The sequence below is a fragment of the Schistocerca piceifrons genome, chromosome 5, assembly GCF_021461385.2.
Source record: "Schistocerca piceifrons isolate TAMUIC-IGC-003096 chromosome 5, iqSchPice1.1, whole genome shotgun sequence".
NCBI lineage: Eukaryota > Metazoa > Arthropoda > Insecta > Orthoptera > Acrididae > Schistocerca > Schistocerca piceifrons.
In genome coordinates, this window is record NC_060142.1 from 104,853,260 (window position 1) to 104,873,186 (window position 19,927).

General features: G+C 42.3%; 1 protein-coding gene across 1 annotated transcript in view; it reads right to left on the reverse strand.

Annotated features, from left to right (window-relative positions):
• LOC124798318 (cytochrome P450 6k1-like) overlaps positions 1-12,578 on the reverse strand; it is a 54,811-nt gene extending 42,233 nt beyond the window's left edge. Inside the window, exons 1-2 of the mRNA XM_047261658.1 lie at positions 12,465-12,578; positions 3,270-3,496 (exon numbers count right to left, since the gene is read on the reverse strand). Coding sequence (XP_047117614.1) covers positions 3,270-3,489 — 220 coding nt within the window. The 5' untranslated portion in view covers positions 3,490-3,496; positions 12,465-12,578. The remainder of the gene's footprint in view (positions 1-3,269; positions 3,497-12,464) is intronic.
• Between the last annotated feature and the right edge of the window lie 7,349 nt (positions 12,579-19,927).

The following is a 19,927-nucleotide window of genomic DNA, read 5'->3' on the forward strand; positions in this document are numbered from 1 at the left end:
GTTGGTATTCTGTCACTCCGGGCTGTCGGGATGAATGGCAGGCGATAGTCAGGTTGGTATTGTATCACTCCGAGCTGTCGGGATGAATGGCAGGTGACAGTCAGGTTGGTATTCTATCACTCCGGGCTGTCGGGATGAATGGCGGGCGACAGTCAGGTTGGTATTCTGTCACTCCGGGCTGTCGGGATGAATGGCAGGCGATAGTCAGGTTGGTATTGTATCACTCCGAGCTGTCGGGATGAATGGCCCGCGACAATCAGGTTGGTATTCTATCACTCCGCACTGTCGGGATGAGGGGTGAGCGACAGCCAGGTTGGTATTCTATCACTCCGGGCTGTCGGGATGAATGGCGGGTGACAGTCAGGTTGGTATTCTGTCACTCCGGGCTGTCAGGATGAATGGCAGGCGACAGTCAGGTTGGTATTCTATCACTCTGGGCTGTCGGGATGAATGGCGGGCGACAGGTTGGTATCCCCAGACATGTCTTTGGCCTGGAATCTCATTGACGGCAGTACAAGTCTCTTCATTGATAAATCCCACATTGAACTGATGCCCAGTCACCAGTAAAGAGGTCTGGAGACGCCCAGACAGCCCCAGACCAGTCGTTCGTCTTACAGTTAAGCAAACTGGAGTGATGGTCTGGGGTGCCATCTCATTTCATAGCAGGTGTTGGCTGTCATCTGCAACCAGCATAGAGCACAGCGTTACGTCGACGATATTCCATGCCTCGTCTGGTTGTCCTTAATGGTGAGCCATCCTGGGCACACGTTTAAGCAAGATAATACTCGCTGACACGCCGAGAGAGTCTCTACTGCTTGTATTCGTGCTTATCAAACCCTACCTTGAATAATAAGGTCGTCGGATCTATACTACGCTGAGAACGTTTTTAGGGTTATGGGCAGGGCTATCCAACCACCTCGGGACATTGACGACCTAACGCGCCAGCTGGGCAGCATTTGGTACGATATCCCTCAGAAGGGCGTCCAACAAATTTACCAATCAATGCCGAGCTGAATATCTACTTGCATAAGAACCAGAGGTGGACCAATGGATTAGTCAGTTGCTGAGTTTCTGAAGCTCTTTCTCTCGGATAAATAATCCAGTTTTCTGAAAATGTAATCATTTGTTTGTATATGTACGTAACATCCCTTATTGACCTTATAATTATATTTTCCCAGGGACATTTAAGTATCACTTTTATCTACGACAGTGATGGAAGCTGAAGAAATGAATTAAAATTAATGTTACAACCAGGACGCGAACATGAGGCTGCCGTCTTACGAAACATAAATTCTGACCATTACACCATTACAGCACTACAGTCAACACCCCTGTACGAACTACTCAACTCCAGTGCCCTTCACAACACAAACTTCAATTCATATCAGTGTAGGGGGACGATAAGCTGGAGATATGAATTGTAGTTTGTGTTGGGGAGGGCATACGACTTGGGTAGTTTGTACAGCAATGTTGACTGTAGTGCTGCGGTGGTGTAATGCTCAGCATTTCTGCCTAGTAAGCAAGAAGACCTGGGTTTGCGCCCCGAGCGTGGTTTCTTCAGGTTCCATCATTATCGTAGATTTCAGTCCCATTGAGGTAATTCCTTCTTGATGTGCTGTTTTTTGTGTTAGAGAGTATTGACATTTAGTCCTTACAGCCAAAACAGAATTATGCTTTATCATTGCATGTTTCCTGCTGATGCTAAGGCCGGCATTACACTACCAAATTTCTTTGTCAAACATTTGATGAAAGATGTAATCAAATATTCGTCAAATATATTTGAGAAAGATCTTTGACATGGCGCTAAAAAGGGGTATTACACTGTCATCATATTTTTCGTCAAAGTTCAAGACGGTTGACAACAACAACTTGTTGTCAACAGCAATTGCATGTACCACAATTGTACTGTGTGCACATGCGGAAGAGCAGCGGGAAAAGAAAGGAAACGCACTTGGGTGAAGCCCTGGGTTTTACGACAACATGCTACGGTCGAAGGTTCGAATCCTGCCTCGGGCATGGATGTGTGTGATGTCCTTAGGTTAGTTAGGTTTAAGTAGTTCTAAGTTCTAGGGGAATGATGACCACAGATGTTAAGTCCCATAGTGCTCAGAGCCATTTGAACCATTTTTTTTTCATGACGACACGATAAAAGCGTTCAACAAAACTTGTTACGTGAGCTTATAGTGGAGGACGTCAAGTTGTATATTTAAAATACTTAAGAATGGATGAGCATACATTTCAGTATGTGCTCAGTGAAGTGTATCCTCATATCACAAAGCACAATACTCACTTAAGAACTGTTGCTGGGCAGGATGGCCGTTCGGTTCTAGGCGCTGCAGTCTGGAACCGCGAGACCGCTACGGCCACAGGTTCGAATCCTGCCTCGGGCATGGATGTCTGTGATGTCCTTAGGTTAGTTAGGTTTAAGTAGTTCTAAGTTATAGGGGACTGATGACCTCAGCAGTTAAATCCCATAGTGCTCAGAGCCATTTTTTAACTGCTATATCTGCAGAAGACAGGCCCACTGTAACACTCTGATTTCTTGCTACAGGAGAGGGTTAGGTTAGGTTAGGTTAGGTTTCCAATCTTCCTAATCTGTTTTTGTATTCAGTGTGCCTCACGTTGTAAAGCGCCTCATCAGCTTTATACATCTCTATTAATTTTGTAGTTGTCGGTATAACCAATTGTATTTACCGGCAATGTTTATAAAAACACTACAGACGACAGAACGCTGCAGCGATGCTAGCGCTCCACGTGGTAACATGTCACATTGCAGTGAACAGAAGGCAAGCGACCTCTTTGATCAAATATACAGCGTCGCCCTAGATCTGATCAAATATTTGACGACATTTGACGAAGTTCCATATTACACCATCAAATTTCTTTGACAAAGATATTTGACAAAGATATTGGATAAAGAAATATGGTAGTGTAATAACGGTCTAACTGCAGCTCCCGTAGGGTGCTACGGACACCTCCCATCCTGGGAAAGTCACTCGCTCTTGAGCTGGATCCAGAGCCCTCCCCGCAACCCACTGAGGAGTATCAGGTACAGACTTGCCCATTGCTTTCAGGCTGCAGAGGGCCTCATTGTCCTAGACACCAGAATGCTGGCCGCTACAGCCACGGGACGAAGTCACAGGCGCGGCGAGAAAATGGTGTGTTACAAACGCACAGAACATTTTTACATCATTACAGCTTGCAGGACAGATTCACTTAATTAATAGTGTATATTTCCTAATCATTGACGACAGTTTAAAATTTCTTACTTGGCAGTTGGTTGTGTATCTTCAGCAGTGTCACACCGACAGTTTCCTGGCCTAGAAAGGTTCTCCGGAAGTTTCCAAACGGGGCGGTAGGTTTGGCGTACGGCACCCCCTTGCTCTTCCAGTAACTATAGGCACTGGAGAACCACAAGTAGAGGGCGAGCACGGCCGCCGATAAGACGACGACCAACTCGGCGATCCACGAGTCCAAGAGCAGCGCCATCAGCAGTCTGGAAAAAGGAAATAGGGAAACGGCGTCAGCATCCGGCGGAATGCCAGGAAAAGCTCAAATGGACGTGGAAACCTGTTACCAGTAAAAGAGATTTAATCTTAGTTTCAACCCCGTCTATAGATTGTCTTAACTATGCTTCACACCTAATGACATGCTCATAACAAAGCTGAATCACCCGAATCTACGGATATACTCTCGCAAGCAGGAAAATAAACAAAAATCAACTCTCCGGGTGTTCTAAGCTGAACCGCCTCCTGCGAAGCTGCTTCATTCACGAGGCTCGCATGAAAACGACTACTTATTCCAATGGTTACACTGGACTTTCCTACGAAAAATGGCGTCATCCTTCATGAACAGAATTCTGCTTATAAGCCAGTCGTTTGCATTGGTCACCAAATGACTTTTATTTACCTTACCCGCCATATTTCGATATTTAAAGGTTATTTTGTGGCTGCTGAATCCAAATATGACATGTCTTATCTAATTTGGTCTAATTTTGAGGTGTGGTATATCATTCGTTAGGTATTGTGTCTAGGTGCGGATTTATGGCAGCAATATGTTTTCTGTCTATATACTTGTAAGCACTGACATTTTTGTCATTTAAAGTGCATGTCATTCTCTACTACACTGTTGATTACAAAACACAGACACACACACACACACACACACACACACACACACATATATATATATATATATATATATATATATATATATATATATATATATAAACTCGTATTTTTTACTATGTACAGATGTGCAGAAAAAAAATGAGTTCGTCCCGCTGAGCCTACGTAAGCCACTCAAATCGCTTCTGTTAGATCTCCTGGCGCCCTTCGTAAGCAAATTTCTGTTCCGACAATTTCCGGTATTAAATTTCGAATGTTCGAATGTGTGTGAAATCTTATGGGACTTAACTGCTGAGGTCATCAGTTCCTAAGCTTACACACTACTTAACCTAAATTATCCTAAGGACAAACACACACTCCCATGCCCGAGGGAGGACTCGAACCTCCGCCGGTACCAGCCGATATTAAATTTCAGCAAAAAAACTATTTTTTGTGCGCTCAGAGCTGTACTCATTTTCTCCCTGAAGAAATATTAGACCTTTATTGCTGGGAATTGGAGAAGAGTCACCTTAATCACAACAAAACTTTGCTGCAAGCAGTGAGTTCGCTCTTTATGAACGTTGTTGTTTGTACCGACAGCATCTTCCTGAGCAATGTTTTTTGACGCTGTCCTGCATAACTTGAGAGCTTGTGAGTGTAGGTGGAGTCACGTGATTTGTATGTGACACATTGTTCTTAACGCAGCTAAGCAAAATAGTAGCATGATAATGGCTTCTTAAGGGTCTGTCAAGCTTTAACTAAAAGGGACTAAACCTTTCAGTGACGGGGAAGTAGTTAAAGAAGCAATGATTAGTATCGCTCACTCTTTGTTCGATGTTCACGAAGATAAATCTGCGCTTATGTCTTCTGCAAAAAGGACTTCAGTTGTCTTAGCAAAATGCTGATAGACGTGTCTAACATGTCTACAAAAATTTACAATCTTGATTATATCAGTTCCTGCAATCCTGTGAAGTACCAACATTAGTGGGGAACGCACTTTACAGATTTCGTTTGAGCGCATGCAAAAATGTATATATTTTAAAGAAGAATATCTTGAGAAACAATAACACGATATGTACAATACGTTTTGTTGTTTCATTGTTTTTGTAAATGATTGAAAGACAGCCCTCGCCTTAGTGTATTTTGTAAAAACGAACAGATTGTACACACTGCAACTAGGACTTAAAGCGTTCCCATCCGCAAATTTCTTTTACACTGGATAAGACAGAACTCGCTACGTTCCATACCTACTGGAACTGTGTGGACATCACACGACTTTGTAATTCAAGTGCATCGTATTTCCAGCTGAGCAGCACCTTTAAAAACGACCATTTGCTCTTTTCTAAACCAGACCTCATCTGTCTTTCCGTTCGTCTATTATGTTTCAAAGTATTCGACAGTTACTGTTTTCTCTTTGAACTGTATAAGATCTTCTTTCCAATTCAGCAAAACAACGGCCATTACCTTCCTGTTGCCCAAATTAATTTTTTCCTGCTTTCTAACGGCCGGCCACCGCCTTGTGTGCAGTGCTTTCTTTGGCAGCTCAGGTCACATTCAGCTAAAAGTATAGTTGCTCAAAATTTGTGGTATTCCTTTTAAAACAGTCCACACGACGCTGAGACATTCCTTCTCGCATTTCCTTGTGGTTAGCATTCAACAGAAACATCCCTCATTCGGCACAATTCTTTTGCACATGTAGATTTAGGAGCCGAATGCACCGCGAAATTTGTTCTGTTTCTTCAGTTTCATGTGTTTAATACACCCTTGACTGCCTACTGGCCATTAAAATGTTGCGCATTTCCTCTCCGGTTTTCACCCGAATTTCTATTATTTGTACGTCCTGCATTTGGACCATCTCCAAACTATGAAGGGTCTCACTTAAATTCAGCCACCTGTTTCTTCGCTACGAAAACGGGGCAGCAGATTGCTTATAAACCTTCGTCAATGTTGGTAAACTATTGGCCATTAACAGTTCAAACAAAGATTTGTATTACTCCACTAAATTACGGTTTACCGAAACACACACGAAATGAGTAATTGAAAATACCACATAAATAAAGTTATTCCGTAGATCAATTTTTGCTTGACCTAGATAAAAGAAAGCTGCTTTTGATGTTACCTCCGTTTAAATAATATGGTGGTAACTTTTAATTTTGCTCATGTGTGTCTAAGTATTTACTCACAATTTCAAAACACACTGTGAAAACTGACTGATGAAGCGTGATATGTAAAAGTGAAACATAGTAAGGTAATTAAAAATAGTGAAGTGAAACATAGTAAGGTAATTAAAAATAGTGAAGTGAAACATAGTAAGGTAATTAAAAATAGTGAAATATGTCATTCTGCCTACCCCCATGAACCATGGACCTTGCCGTTGGTGGGGAGGCTTGCGTGCCTCAGCGATACAGATAGCCGTACCGTAGGTGCAACCACAACGGAGGGATATCTGTTGAGAGGCCAGACAAACGTGTGGTTCCTAAAGAGGGGCAGCAGCCTTTTCAGTAGTTGCAGGGGCAACAGTCTGGATGATTGACTGATCTGTCCTTGTAACACTAACCAAAACGGCCTTGCTGTACTGGTACTGCGAACGGCTGAAAGCAAGGGGAAACTAGAGCCGTAATTTTTCCCGAGGGCATGCAGCTTTACTGTATGGTTAAATGATGATGGCGTACTCTTGGGTAAAACATTCCGGAGGTAAAATAGTCTCCCATTCGGATCTCCGGGCGGGGACTACTCAAGAGGATGTCGTTATCAGGAGGAAGAAAACTGGCGTTCTACGGATCGGAGCGTTGAATGTCAGATCACTTAATCGGGCAGGTAGGTTAGAAAATTTAAAAAGGGAAATGGATGGGTTAAAGTTAGATATAGTGGGAATTAGTGAAGTTCGGTGGCAGGAGGAACAAGACTTCTGGTCAGGTGACTACAGGGTTATAAACACAAAATCAAATAAGGGTAATGCAGGAGTAGGTTTAATAATGAATAGGAAAATAGGAATGCGGGTAAGCTACTACAAACAGCATAGTGAACGCATTATTGTGGCCAAGATAGATACGAAGCCCACGCCTACCACAGTAGTACAAGTATATATGCCAACTAGCTCTGCAGATGATGAAGAAATTGAAGAAATGTATGATGAAATAAAAGAAATTATTCAGATAGTGAAGGGAGATGAAAATTTAATAGTTATGGGTGACTGGAATTCGTCAGTAGGAAAAGGGAGAGAAGGAAACGTAGTAGGTGAATATGGATTGGGGGTAAGAAACGAAAGAGGAAGCCGCCTGGTAGAATTTTGCACAGAGCACAACCGAATCATAGCTAACACTTGGTTCAAGAATCATAAATGAAGATTGTATACATGGAAGAATCCCGGAGATACTAAAAGGTATCAGATAGATTATATAATGGTAAGACAGAGATTTAGGAACCAGGTTTTAAATTTTAAGACATTTCCAGGGGCAGATGTGAACTCTGACCACAATCTATTGGTTATGAACTGTAGATTAAAACTGAAGAAATTGCAAAAAGGTGGGAATTTAAGGAGATGGGACCTGGATAAACTGAAAGAACCAGAGGTTGTACAAAGTTTCAGGGAGACCATAAGGGAACAATTGACAGGAATGGGGGAAAGAAATACAGTAGAAGAAGAATGGGTAGCTTTGAGAGATGAAGTGGTGAAGGCAGCAGAGGAGCAAGTAGGTAAAAGACGAGGGCTAATAGAAATCCTTGGGTAACAGAAGAGATACTGAATTTAATTGATGAAAGGAGAAAATACAAAAATGCAGTAAGTGAAGCAGGCAAAAAGGAATACAAACGTCTCAAAAATGAGATCGACAGGAAGTGCAAAATGGCTAAGCTGGGATGGCTGGAGGACAAATGTAAGGATGTAGAGGCTTATCTCACTAGGGGTAAGATAGATACAGCCTACAGGAAAATTAAAGAGAGCTTTGGAGGAAAGAGAGCCACTTGTATGAATATCAAGAGCTCAGATGGAAACCCAGTTCTAAGCAAAGAAGGGAAAGCAGAAATGTGGAAGGAGTATATATAGGGTCTATACAAGGGCGATGTTCTTGAGGACAATGTTATGGAAATGGAAGAGGATGTAGATGAAGATGAAATGGGAGATAGGATACTGCGTGAAGAGTTTGACAGAGCACTGAAAGACCTGAGTCGCAAAAAAGCTCCGGGAGTAGACAACATTCCATTAGAACTACTGACAGCCTTGGGAGAGCCAGTCCTGACAAAACTCTACCATCTGGTGAGCAAGATGTATGAGACAGGCGAAATACCCTCAGACTTCAAGAAGAATATAATAATTCCAATCCCTAAGAAAGCAGGTGTTGACAGATGTGAAAATTACCGAACTATCAGTTTAATAAGTCACAGCTGCAAAATACTAACACGAATTCTTTACAGACGAATGGAAAAACTGGTAGAAGCCGCCCTTGGGGAAGATCAGTTTGGATTCCGTAGAAATATTGGAAAACGTGAGGCAATACCGACCCTACGACTTATCTTAGAAGCTAGATTAAGGAAAGACAAACCTACGTTCCTAGCATTTGTAGACTTAGAGAAAGCTTTTGACAATGTTGACTGGAATACTCTCTATTAAATTCTGAAGGTGGCAGGGATAAAATACAGGGAGCGAAAAGCTATTTACAATTTATACAGAAACCAGATGGCAGTTATAAGAGTCGAGGGACAACAAAGGGAAGCAGTGGTTGGGAAGGGAGTGAGACAGGGTTGTAGCCTCTCCCTGATGTTGTTCAATCTGTATATTGAGCAAGCACTAAAGGAAGCAAAAGAAAAATTCGGAATAGGTATTAAAATCCATGGAGAAGAAATGAAAACTTTGAGGTTCGCCGATGACATTGTAATTCTCTTAGAGACAGCAAAGGACTTGGAAGAGCAGTTGAATGGAATGGATAGTGTCTTGAAAGGACGATATAAGATGAACATCAACAAAAGCAAAACAAGGATAATGGAATGTAGTCGAATTAAGTCGGGTGATGCTGAGGGTATTAGATTAGGAAATGAGACGCTTAAAGTAGTCAAGGAGTTTTGCTACTTGGGGAGCAAAATAACTGATGATGGTCGAAGTAGAGAGGATATACAAAGTAGACTGGCAATGGCAAGGAAAGCGTTTCTGAAGAAGAGAAATTTGTTAACATCGAGTATTGATTTAAGTGTCAGAAGTCGTTTCTGAGAGTATTTGTATGGAGTGTAGCCATGTATGGAAGGTAAACATGGACGATAAATAGTTTGGACAAGAAGAGAATAGAAGCTTTCGAAATGTGGTACTATAGAAGAATGCTGAAGATTAGATGGGTAGATCCCATAACTAATGAGGAAGTATTGAATAGGATTGGGGAGAAGAGAAGGTTGTGGCACAACGTGGCCAGAAGAAGGGATCGGTTGGTAGGACACGTTCTGAGGCATCAAGGGATCACCAATTTAGTATTGAAGGGCAGCGTGGAGGGTAAAAATCGTAGAGGGAGACCAAGAGATGAATACACTAAACAGATACAGAAGGATGTAGGTTGCAGGAGGTACTGGGAGATGAAGAAGCTTGCGCAGGATAGAGTAGCATGGAGAGCTGCATCAAACCAGTCTCAGGACAGAGGACCACAACAAGAACAACATGTCATTCTGCAGCCGCGCCGTACTGGCTCCCTCTTGCAGGAAACTTGGCTAAAGTGACGAGGAATGTGTTAAGCGGATAACAACTAGAAGGTGAATGAAACTGTGCCCTGGTGAGAGACACCTTTTATTTTCTCGTGTAATTCTATATCTGAATTGACATGTCACATGGCGCTCTTTCTGTTTGAAAATTAACCTTTAGCTTCGAGATGGTGGCGTACAAAGCCACCACCATGACTGTAAAGTCGCCTCACAGGTTTTCTAAAAAGGTGGTTCTGCACCTAAGCATAACACCGTACATTTAAGATGCCAGTTCGCTATATTTGTAGACCCTTACTTCATAAAGATTATTCCAAGGAGTCCCACATGAGCCGGCCGCTGTGGCCGAACGGTTCTAGGAGCTTAAGTCCGGAACCGCGCTGCTTCTACGGTCGCAGGTTCGAATCCTGGCTCGGGCATGGACGTGTGTGATGATGTCCGTAGGTTAGTTAGGTTTAAGTACTTCTAAGTCTAGGAGACTGATGGCCTCAGAAGTTAAGTCCCATAGTGCCTAGAGGCATCAGTCCCACATGAATTCACACGATAGAGCAATGCTGTTACTACCAGAAAGTTTTCTATTGCAGACAAGGCACCAACTGTTGGAAATTAATATTTCAGGTGGCGTGATGTCTCATTACCTGAGAAGACCAGGTCAAGCACGTGTTTCTCTCTCTGATTACGTTCCATAAGAAACAACTGCCTTACGCCTCGGCGTTGACGATTTTTATTGCAGTGAGAACATAGAATGAAAGTGGAAGCACTGGTGTTAAATACTGACATGCTAGATGTACCGCACAGGGGTTATTACTGAAGAATAGGATACAACCTGTCGGCTTTGACCAATGATGTCAGAAGTTACCAGAGATGATGTGTTGCACAGATTTAACAGACGAATGTTGAGAAACAAAGAAATGCAGGACAGAGATACAAATGGTGGCCATATATCATGTACTCGTACATTCATATTTTGAACATATATTAAGTGCATCGGTTCTTTGAGTCCTAGAATCCTATTCTTCAGTTATCCTATTTAGCTCAGCTGAAGAATGGGATACTAGTGCAAAAAAGAAAGGGGAAAAAGGGACAGAAGTAACGTTAGCATGGAATACCTCAGTAGACATACATGAGTTGTATCCTGAACTTCACCTAATCTGTATAAGTTAACTGCAGCAAGGGATATAAATCAAACGTAGGTCGACATTTTCGCCTTCGCTAGCACGAGTATCCTAGTCTGCAGTTGACCAATGTAGGCCAACTGAAATATGGGATACAAATTGTTTTCGTCTTCTATACTAATAGTATCGACTGAAAATCGTCATTGTAGTACTAACGATAGCGACAAAACCTACAACAGCAATATTATATCCCGTATAATTGCATAGGCTTCCGCGGCCAGAGTCAGTCGACATAAAAGTTTTCTGGGTATGGTACCGCGTCATAATGTAAAAACTACTGCTGCTGGAGAAAAACCAACGTTTCGGCCACGATTGCAGCGGCCTTCTTCTGGGTCCCGTACTTCAGTTGACCTGAGCAGGTCAACTGAAGAATAGGATACTAGTGTTCGTGAAGGCGAAAAGCTCGACATACGTAAAATTTGTATCTCGTACCTCAGTTGGACTATACAGGTCAACTGAAGAATAGGATAATAGTACTAGCGCTAGCGCAGGCGAAAAAAAGCGACATAAATAAGATTTGTATTCGGTTCTTCAGTTGACCTACATAGGATACTACCTTCATCGTTCAGCTGAGGTAAAGGGTGCCAATGTTACGTACGTCGCTTTGCGTCTTTGCTAGGTCAACTGAAGTACGGGATACTAATTTTTCGTAGTCGGTCTTTTAGCTTTCGGTACTACTAGTATCGATTGCAGAATATCGTAGTAACATTAGTGCTAGCGAAGGCGAAAAAAGCGACACCTGTAAAATTTGTATTCTGTACTGCAGTTGATGGATCTTGCTTCAAGTCTTCCATATCCATAGGAACAGATAAATCTATACCTACAAACGAATATCAAAAAGTAAAAATTGTTCAGAATGAAAAAAGATTCTTCCAAAATATCTCAAACTGACTAAGAACGAAAATAAGTATCGAATAAATTGGAACGAACAAATGATTTTAATTAATGCAAGCGACAAAAATCGTACACAGTGTCTAGCCCTGTCTTTTAAGAACACATTCATTTATCTCAGTTTACAATGATGACGCCTTGCCACAGAAGATAATCCATTTATTACCTACGGCTCGAAAATAAAGACATTAATACTATACGCGCAAACTAAGTTGACAGTGGGTGTGATGGCTGGTGGGTGCGACCGTAAAGGTATTTCCCATTTACAGTTGCTCCCATCAGACAGCGCGCCGAGTGTCAGTTTAGTTTGCGATTAAAATGGTTCAAATAGCTCTGAGCACTATGGGACTTAACATCTGAGGTCATCAGTCCCCTAGAACTTAGAACTACTTAAACCTAACTAACCTAAGGACATCACACACATCCATGCCCGAGGCAGGATTCGAACCTGCGACCGTAGCGATCGCGCGGTTCCAGACTGGAGGGCCTAGAACCGCTCGGCCACTCCGGCCGGCTGTTTGGGATTATAATCTCTATGAGTAAATTATGAAGTCATTGGTCAAAGCCATTCTTCAGTTGACCTACAAAGAGTGCTGATAGCCAGACGCACACCGACCTGTAACGAGCAAGCAGCGCCTGGCAGCTGTAGGGCCGGCGATGACGGCTGCAGGGTCCGGGATATGAACCGCGCCGCAGCTGTCGAGAGGGGACTGTGTTGCCTTCTCACGGCAGCCGCATTTAAATCTGCGAGGGCGCGTCGTTCGTCGTGACGTGTCAGACGCTCTCTGCGATAAAAGCGCCGCATCACTTCAAGGCCAGACAGAGTCCGTGGGCCAGTCACCCACACAGCAAATCACTACGGGACACACATTGCCTTACTACACTCCGCAAGTATCTGAAATATCGGTATTAGGCTGATTTTCTTCTATTTGCACATAGGACAATTTGTTGGCTTTTGTAGTAAATATGGCGAACAGCGCCAACTCTTCCCCACTATAAGCTCAGTAGCAAACCCGACTATGCGATGGCAGGCAGCGTTGTGGTGCCGTCACGGTTGCGCGGATACGTACTAACAGTTCAGCGTGTTGAGCTTCTTTTAAGTTTAAAACTGGTGTCGGAGTCTCTAATGATGTCTCCAGCATAACGAGACGAAATATAAGGCACACAAACATGCCTCGTTTTGTTGACTTTTTTGATTTGAAGCGGTTCGCCACAAATTCGTCTCCTGCGCCAACCTCTTGATCTCAGAGTACATTTGCACACAATGTTCTGAATTATTTCCTGGATTTATTGAATCACTGTCTTTTTTTTACATTTTTCCTTCCCCTACAACTCCCTCAAGTATAATGGAAATTATTTCCCGATATCTAAACACACTTCCTGTAATCCTGTCGCTTCTTCTTGTCAATGTTCTCCACATGTTCTTCTCCTCACAAATACTGCGGACAACCTCATTATTTCTTAACTTACCACTCTTATTAATTTCCAAATTGTTTTTCTCCTTTTCCCACGGTCCATGATTCGTTAGTACCGAGTAATAGAACTCAGTATGTTGTTGTCGACGGCGGGTGTTCATCTGAGACAGGGGAAACATCAGTGGTGTGATAGGATCGTTACTATTCTCTATATACATAAATGATCTGGCGGACAGGGTGAGCAGCAACCTGCGGTTGTTCGCTGATGACGCTGTGATGTACAGCAAGGTATCGAATATAAGCGACTGTTGAGTGATCCAAGACGGTCTAGTCAAAATGTTTGGTTAGTGCGATTAATGGGAGCTGGCTCTTAACGTAGAAAAACGTCAGTTAATGCGGATGAATAGGAAAAACAAACCCGTAATGTTCTGATACAGCATTAGCAGTGCCCTGCTCGACACAGTCACTTCGTCTAAATATCTGGGCTTAACGTTGCAAAGCGATATGAAACGGAACCAGCATGTGAGGACTGTGATAGAGAAGCGAATGGTCGATTACGGTTTATTGGGAAAATTTTAGGAAAGTGTGCTTCACCCGTAAAGGAGACCGCTAGTGCGACCGCTAGTACGACCTATTCTTGAGTACTACTCGAGTGTTTGGGATCCGCAGCAAGTCGGACTGAAAGAAGACATCGAAGCAGTTCACAGGCAAGCTGCTAGAATTATTGCCATTAGGTTCGATCAGCGTGCAAGTTTTACGGACATGGTTCGGCAGCTCAAGTGGAAATCCATGGAGGGAAGAAGACATTTGTATTGAAGAACACTACTTAGAAACTTTAGAGAAACGGCGTTTGAAGCTGACTGCAGAACGATCCTACTGCCGCCAACATACATTTCGCGTAGGGACCACGAAGAAATTAGGACTCATATGGAGGCATATAGATATTCGTTTTTCCCTCGCTGTATCTGCGAGTGGAACATGAAAGCAAAGGCCTAGTGGTACAGAGTACCCACCGCCACGCACCGTACGGTGGCTCGCGGAATACGTATGTAGATGCAAATAAAGATGGTGGATGCCAAAACAAAGTTAGGGTGTACGGAGCCAATCTGTACTACAACACAGACATAGAAACAAATGCTAAAAATTCACAGATCGCAGATGTCACAGACGATGAACGCAGAGCACGTAGGTATGGTGAAATAGAATTTCAGTTCCCTTTGTAAGACCCGAGAAGCGTAAAATTTCATTTGGAGCGCAAAGAATACCGTTTAATGTCCCGTCGTCGACAAAGTCAACAGAAACGAAAAATTTAATACGAACCTCACTGAAGTTGATCTATTTTGAATGCGAAACGAAGACATAGTAATTATGTTGATGTTTGTTTAGTGGTACTGTATGTCTTATAACTTTCTTCCATATAAGGAGCCGTTCGTTCTTGATGAATAGCGTAATAACAAGGTGATCCACGATGTTTCTTGCCTGCCGGATTGGCCGAGCGGTTCTAGGCGCCTCAGTCTGGAACCGCGCGACCGCTACGGTCGCAGACTCGAATCCTGCCTCGGGCATGGATGTGTGTGATGTCCTTAGGTTAGTTAGGTTTAAGTAGTTCTAAGTTCTAGGGGACTGATGACCTCAGATGTTAAGTCCCATAGGGTTCAGAGCCATTTTTGAAGTTTCTTCAGGTGAATGCATACTATGTGGTCCTGTTACCTCCTCCTGGAGGTGGATGGAAAGGGGGGGGGGGAGGGCTACTGAATCATCCAACAACATCATTGTATTCACTGATTAATGTCGTTTAACTTACTGGGATCTTATTATGTGTGAATTAGTATTTTTTCTTAACTCTCTCGATTCAGCTGCGCTGTAGGTGAACCCTTATTGTCCTTGATGATGTAACTCCTTGATACCGAAAAGAGCCTTCATCGCTCTTCCCTTACAACTAAACGCTATACAGTCTATTTCAGGACTTTCCTGCATCTCTAGTCCATTTTTTCGACTGTATATTGGCCTCCGGCATACAATGATGCACCCTCATTTCATCTACAGTCTCACGACGACGTCAAAAGTCCTTTCCCTAAACTCTTAAGATTCACTTGTTAAATCCTCGTCTTTCCGTGTTCGTCATCTACTGTGTGCAAACGATCGTTGTTATCGCTATTACGCTCAGATTTTTCACAATCACTATTCATTTCATGATATACACTCATGGTACATCAAATGCGCTGGAAACCGGGCACTTCACTTGTGGCTTCATAACCTTTATACCTACTTCGTCTCGATGAGGTGTATGACGGGAAATTGTTTCGATTGTGAAGCATTCCCAAGGTCACTTGTTTCTACGCTTACACGGGACGTGTGACGACCATTGCCTTGGAGAATTGAAGAACTGAACATGGTGAATGGTATGCCACTTCTTTTTTCCATGAATGAAACTTGGGAAAACAACCGAAAACGTCACATCGTTCTTCTTGATCACATTGGCAGCCTGTCACGTGGCAATTCAAGAATTCGATAATTTGACGGATAAAGCTATTAAAGTTCTGACTCGTTGTCAGTGTTCACCTGACTAATGACTTATTATTTTTCCACTGTGTTAGACTGAAATGTGTGTGACTTTCATCCCCTTAAAGAGTTCTTGATCCTTTGAAACCCATGTTTCTGTAGCGCCAACATTAAAGCAGACAGCATGGTTCCTGAACTGGATAAAATACAAGAAAAAGTGTAAAAAATTTGAAAGGCTCCTTCGTATCTCGTACTCGTTGAAACGAGACGCGCAACAGGCCATAAATCTTACAGAACTTTATGTGTTCCTCTTCTCTATCCTAGTATCGAGAGAGACGGGACACAAGCTTTTCGATCTCCAGGAAATGTATTCTATTCGAAGTCAGAATATACTCTAGAATTTTGCAGCAAATCTATGTATGTAGTGTCTATACATTCTGTGTATACATTCAGTGTATACATTCTGGCCTCTCCCAGCAGCCATACCACACCAGTTCTGACGAAACATTCAAAATTAGCGTCACAACAAACGCAAGTCCAATGATGAACAAGTGAACAGCGACAATAACATAATACCTCTCACTGAGTATGGAGTCAGAAGTGGCTGCTCAGATCACGTTTCGCCACATTTTATGAAAGTGCATGGGAGGTGAACTAGTGAGCGAAAATTTTGTGAAAAACTGCGTGAAAACAGTGCACTGGACAACAGCTGACCGAGACACCAACCAGAGACACGAAACAGGACGGAACATGTAAGTACAGAAATGCACATAACGTCTACCCACGAACAGTTCTTCACAAATACGCAATAATTTTCTTCATGGCTAGCTTGCAGATGACACGCTGTCAAAACACGACGAAAAAGAACACAAAAAACGGTGTATAATAATGCAGTTCATTTAGCGATGTAATTTTAAGGTGAGCGTCTAAACAAAACAAAGCAAATTGCATATATTGTAGCTCTTAGGCCTACAACAGTTAAATTATTATAAAATTGTTATTGTATTTTACAGAAATAAAAATTTGACACAAAGAAGATGACTCATAAGTGTCGAAACATGTCTGCGTAAATATTAAAAAATAAAAAAATAAAAACTAATTGTGTTTGCGTGAGGGGGATTTTCAAAGAACCAAATTTTTAAATCGCAAACACGGAGGAACAGCAAGAGGAGCTACAAATCTTAGTAAAATGAGAACCTCATCATTGCTTACTCTACAGCTCTTGTTAATTTTCAACATCTTCAAAAGTACCACATCTCAAATGCTTCTGTTCTCTTCTTCTCCTCTTTTCTCACGGTACATGATTCGTTTCCATACACTGCTGTGCTCGAAGCGTACATTCTTAACAAATTCTTCCTTGAACTAAGGCAATATTTGACCCTAATTGACGACTAATGCTCTCCATGCCTGTGCTGGTCCGCATTTTATGTCCTTGCTTCGCCTATCATTTGTTTTCTCACTTCGAAATTAGAAGAATTTTTTCTCTTCATCTGGTTCGTAGTCCCGAGTTTTGATGTTGCCGCTAATCTCATTTCTGCTCGTCTTAATTACTTTCGTCTTGATTCTGCTTGCTCCCACTTCATTGCATGTGGTCATTACAGCCTCATTCCGTTCAGCTGGTCCTGCAACGTTTCCTGAATTTCACTGAGGACAGCGATGATATCAGCGAATGTTCTCGTTGATGTTCTTTCACCCTGAATTTTAATCCCACTGCTCAACCTTGCTTTCATTTCTGTTTTTGTTTCTTGGATGCATAGTTTGAACGTTAGAGGTGAAAGGCTACATTCTGCAGGAAACCATCTTGGCGCTGTCCAAGTGACAGCTGGTGCTAGAAGTTTCTGCTTCTTACCCGAAGCATAACACGGTTTTCTCTCAAACACCTAAGATTCAAGTGCCATTTCTTAATGAAAAACCCGCTTCGAGAACTTTCCTACTATAGAGGATGTAGATGGATGGCTCCCAAATGAAGTTCCAGTGACAACTAAAATATCTCAGCATAGTATTTAGACGTTTGTCGTATGCTGCCTTCGTGGTGCTTCCGTTTTAATTTCCAGTAGTGTAGATGAGATTTCTCCATTGTCAGAAGCTACTTTCCCAGCAGTTTCGGTGTACTGCTTACAATAAACATCACCCAGCCCGGAATACGTATATCCCAGAATATCGAAGATGACTTCATGCAAGGGAAATAACTCTATTTTAAAAACGAAATAATAAGATTTTGGGCTGGCGTGATTTGACATTATTTCCTTCATAAAGGAAGAGAAAAAAATGCACGACAGCTTCCAAATAATGATACAGCGGTAAAATTTCGCCGAGGCATACATATGTTTGATGACTAGGCCTATGTGCCTCTGTGGCACACGGTGATGAGTGTCATGCGTCCTCGTACAGCTGCGGTGTATAATACTGCCTTTTGTAATTATTCTCCGCCTAAAAGGTGAGTAAAGAGAAATGCTAGCTGTTTATTTCGTCTTTAACGAAATAAGCGTCTTTTCCCGTTAGAAATATTTTATGACAGTTGTTGCGATATCGAGTTTCATTGTACGAGTATAGTAAACCTGTAAAATATCTTGAGCAGCTAGTTCCGCAGCTAACATGTAACGGAAGTATCTTGGACCTTGTAACTACAGACAGGCCGGATCTTATCGTTGGCATCAGCATAAAGACGGAGACTAGTAATCATGATGTCAACATAGCGACTATGGTTACGAAAATTAATAAATCAGTCAAGAGGACTAGGAGAGTGTTTCTGCTAGAAAGAGAAGAGAAGCTGTTTTTAGCATCTCACTTCCACAATGAACTGCAAACATTTAGTTCCAGAATGATGGTCACAGAGGAATTAAGGGCAAAAAAAAAAAAAAAACAGACTGTAAATCGTACTCTGGACAAGTATGTGCCTAGTAAATGGAGTGACGGAAAAGACCCACTGCGGTTCAATAACGAAATTCGAAAAATGCTGAGGAAGCAAAGGCTGTTACACTCTCGAATCAAAAGATAACGCGCAAATAACGAGAGGCAAAGAGTAGTAGAGATTTGTGCGTCTGTGAAAAGGTCTACGTGTGAAGCATACTACAGCTATCACCGACATACCTTGGCTAAAGATTTGCCTTCCACTTCAGTTACTCGTAGACCAGTCGGGTTTGGCAGTAGAAGATAGCAAGAGGAAGGTCGAAGTTTTAAATTCCACGTTTAAGAAATCGTTCACGCAGGTCAATCATACAAACGTAGCGTCGTAATGTACGAAGGTAAGATACGAGAAATTAGGGCTCACACGAAGACGCAAGGACAATAGTTTTTCCCTCGCTCTATCTGCGAATAGAACACGAAAGTAAAGGACTAGATGTGGTACAGAGTACCCTTCACCACGCATCGTACAGTGACTTGCGGAGTGTGTCTGGAGTGGCTTGCGGAGTATGTATGTAGATGTAGGTACAGATGGCGGGTGTCACAAACAAAGTTGGCGTGTACGGAGCTAATATTTACTCCAAGACAGATATGGAAAGGCTCATAACAAATCTTTGAAATATTCGCAGATCGCAGATATCAGAGACAATGAAAGCAAGGCGTGTAGATGTCGTGGAAGAGAATTTCAGTTCCCTCTCTGAGAACCAAGAAACGAAAAATTTCATTTGGAGTGATGAAACGCAAAGAATACTGTTTAATGTCCCGCTCGTCAAAATAGTCAATAGAGACGAAAAATTTAGTACGAAGTCTCACTAAAATTTTTCTATTTTGAATTCGAAACGAAGACATAGTAATTATGTTCGTTTTAGTTTAGCGGTACTGTATGTCTTACAACGTCCGTCCATACAATGAGCTGTTCGTTTTTTATGAATAGCGCAACAACAGAAAGATCCGCGACGTTTCTTCAGGTGAGTGCACGCTATGTGGTGCTATTACTCACCTATTCACCCATTCCTCCTAGGAGTTACGACGATTCGGGAAATGGGGGGGGGGAGGGGGACAACTGAATCTATCCAAGATCATCATTGAATTGACTGATTAATGTTCTTTACCTGACTGGGATCTTATTATCTGTGAATTACTATTTTTTTTAACTCTCTCGATTTTGCTGCGCTGCAGGTGTACCCTTATTGTCCGTGATGATGTAACACCTTGGGAGCGAAAAGAGCCGTCATCGCTCTTCCCTTACAACTAAACG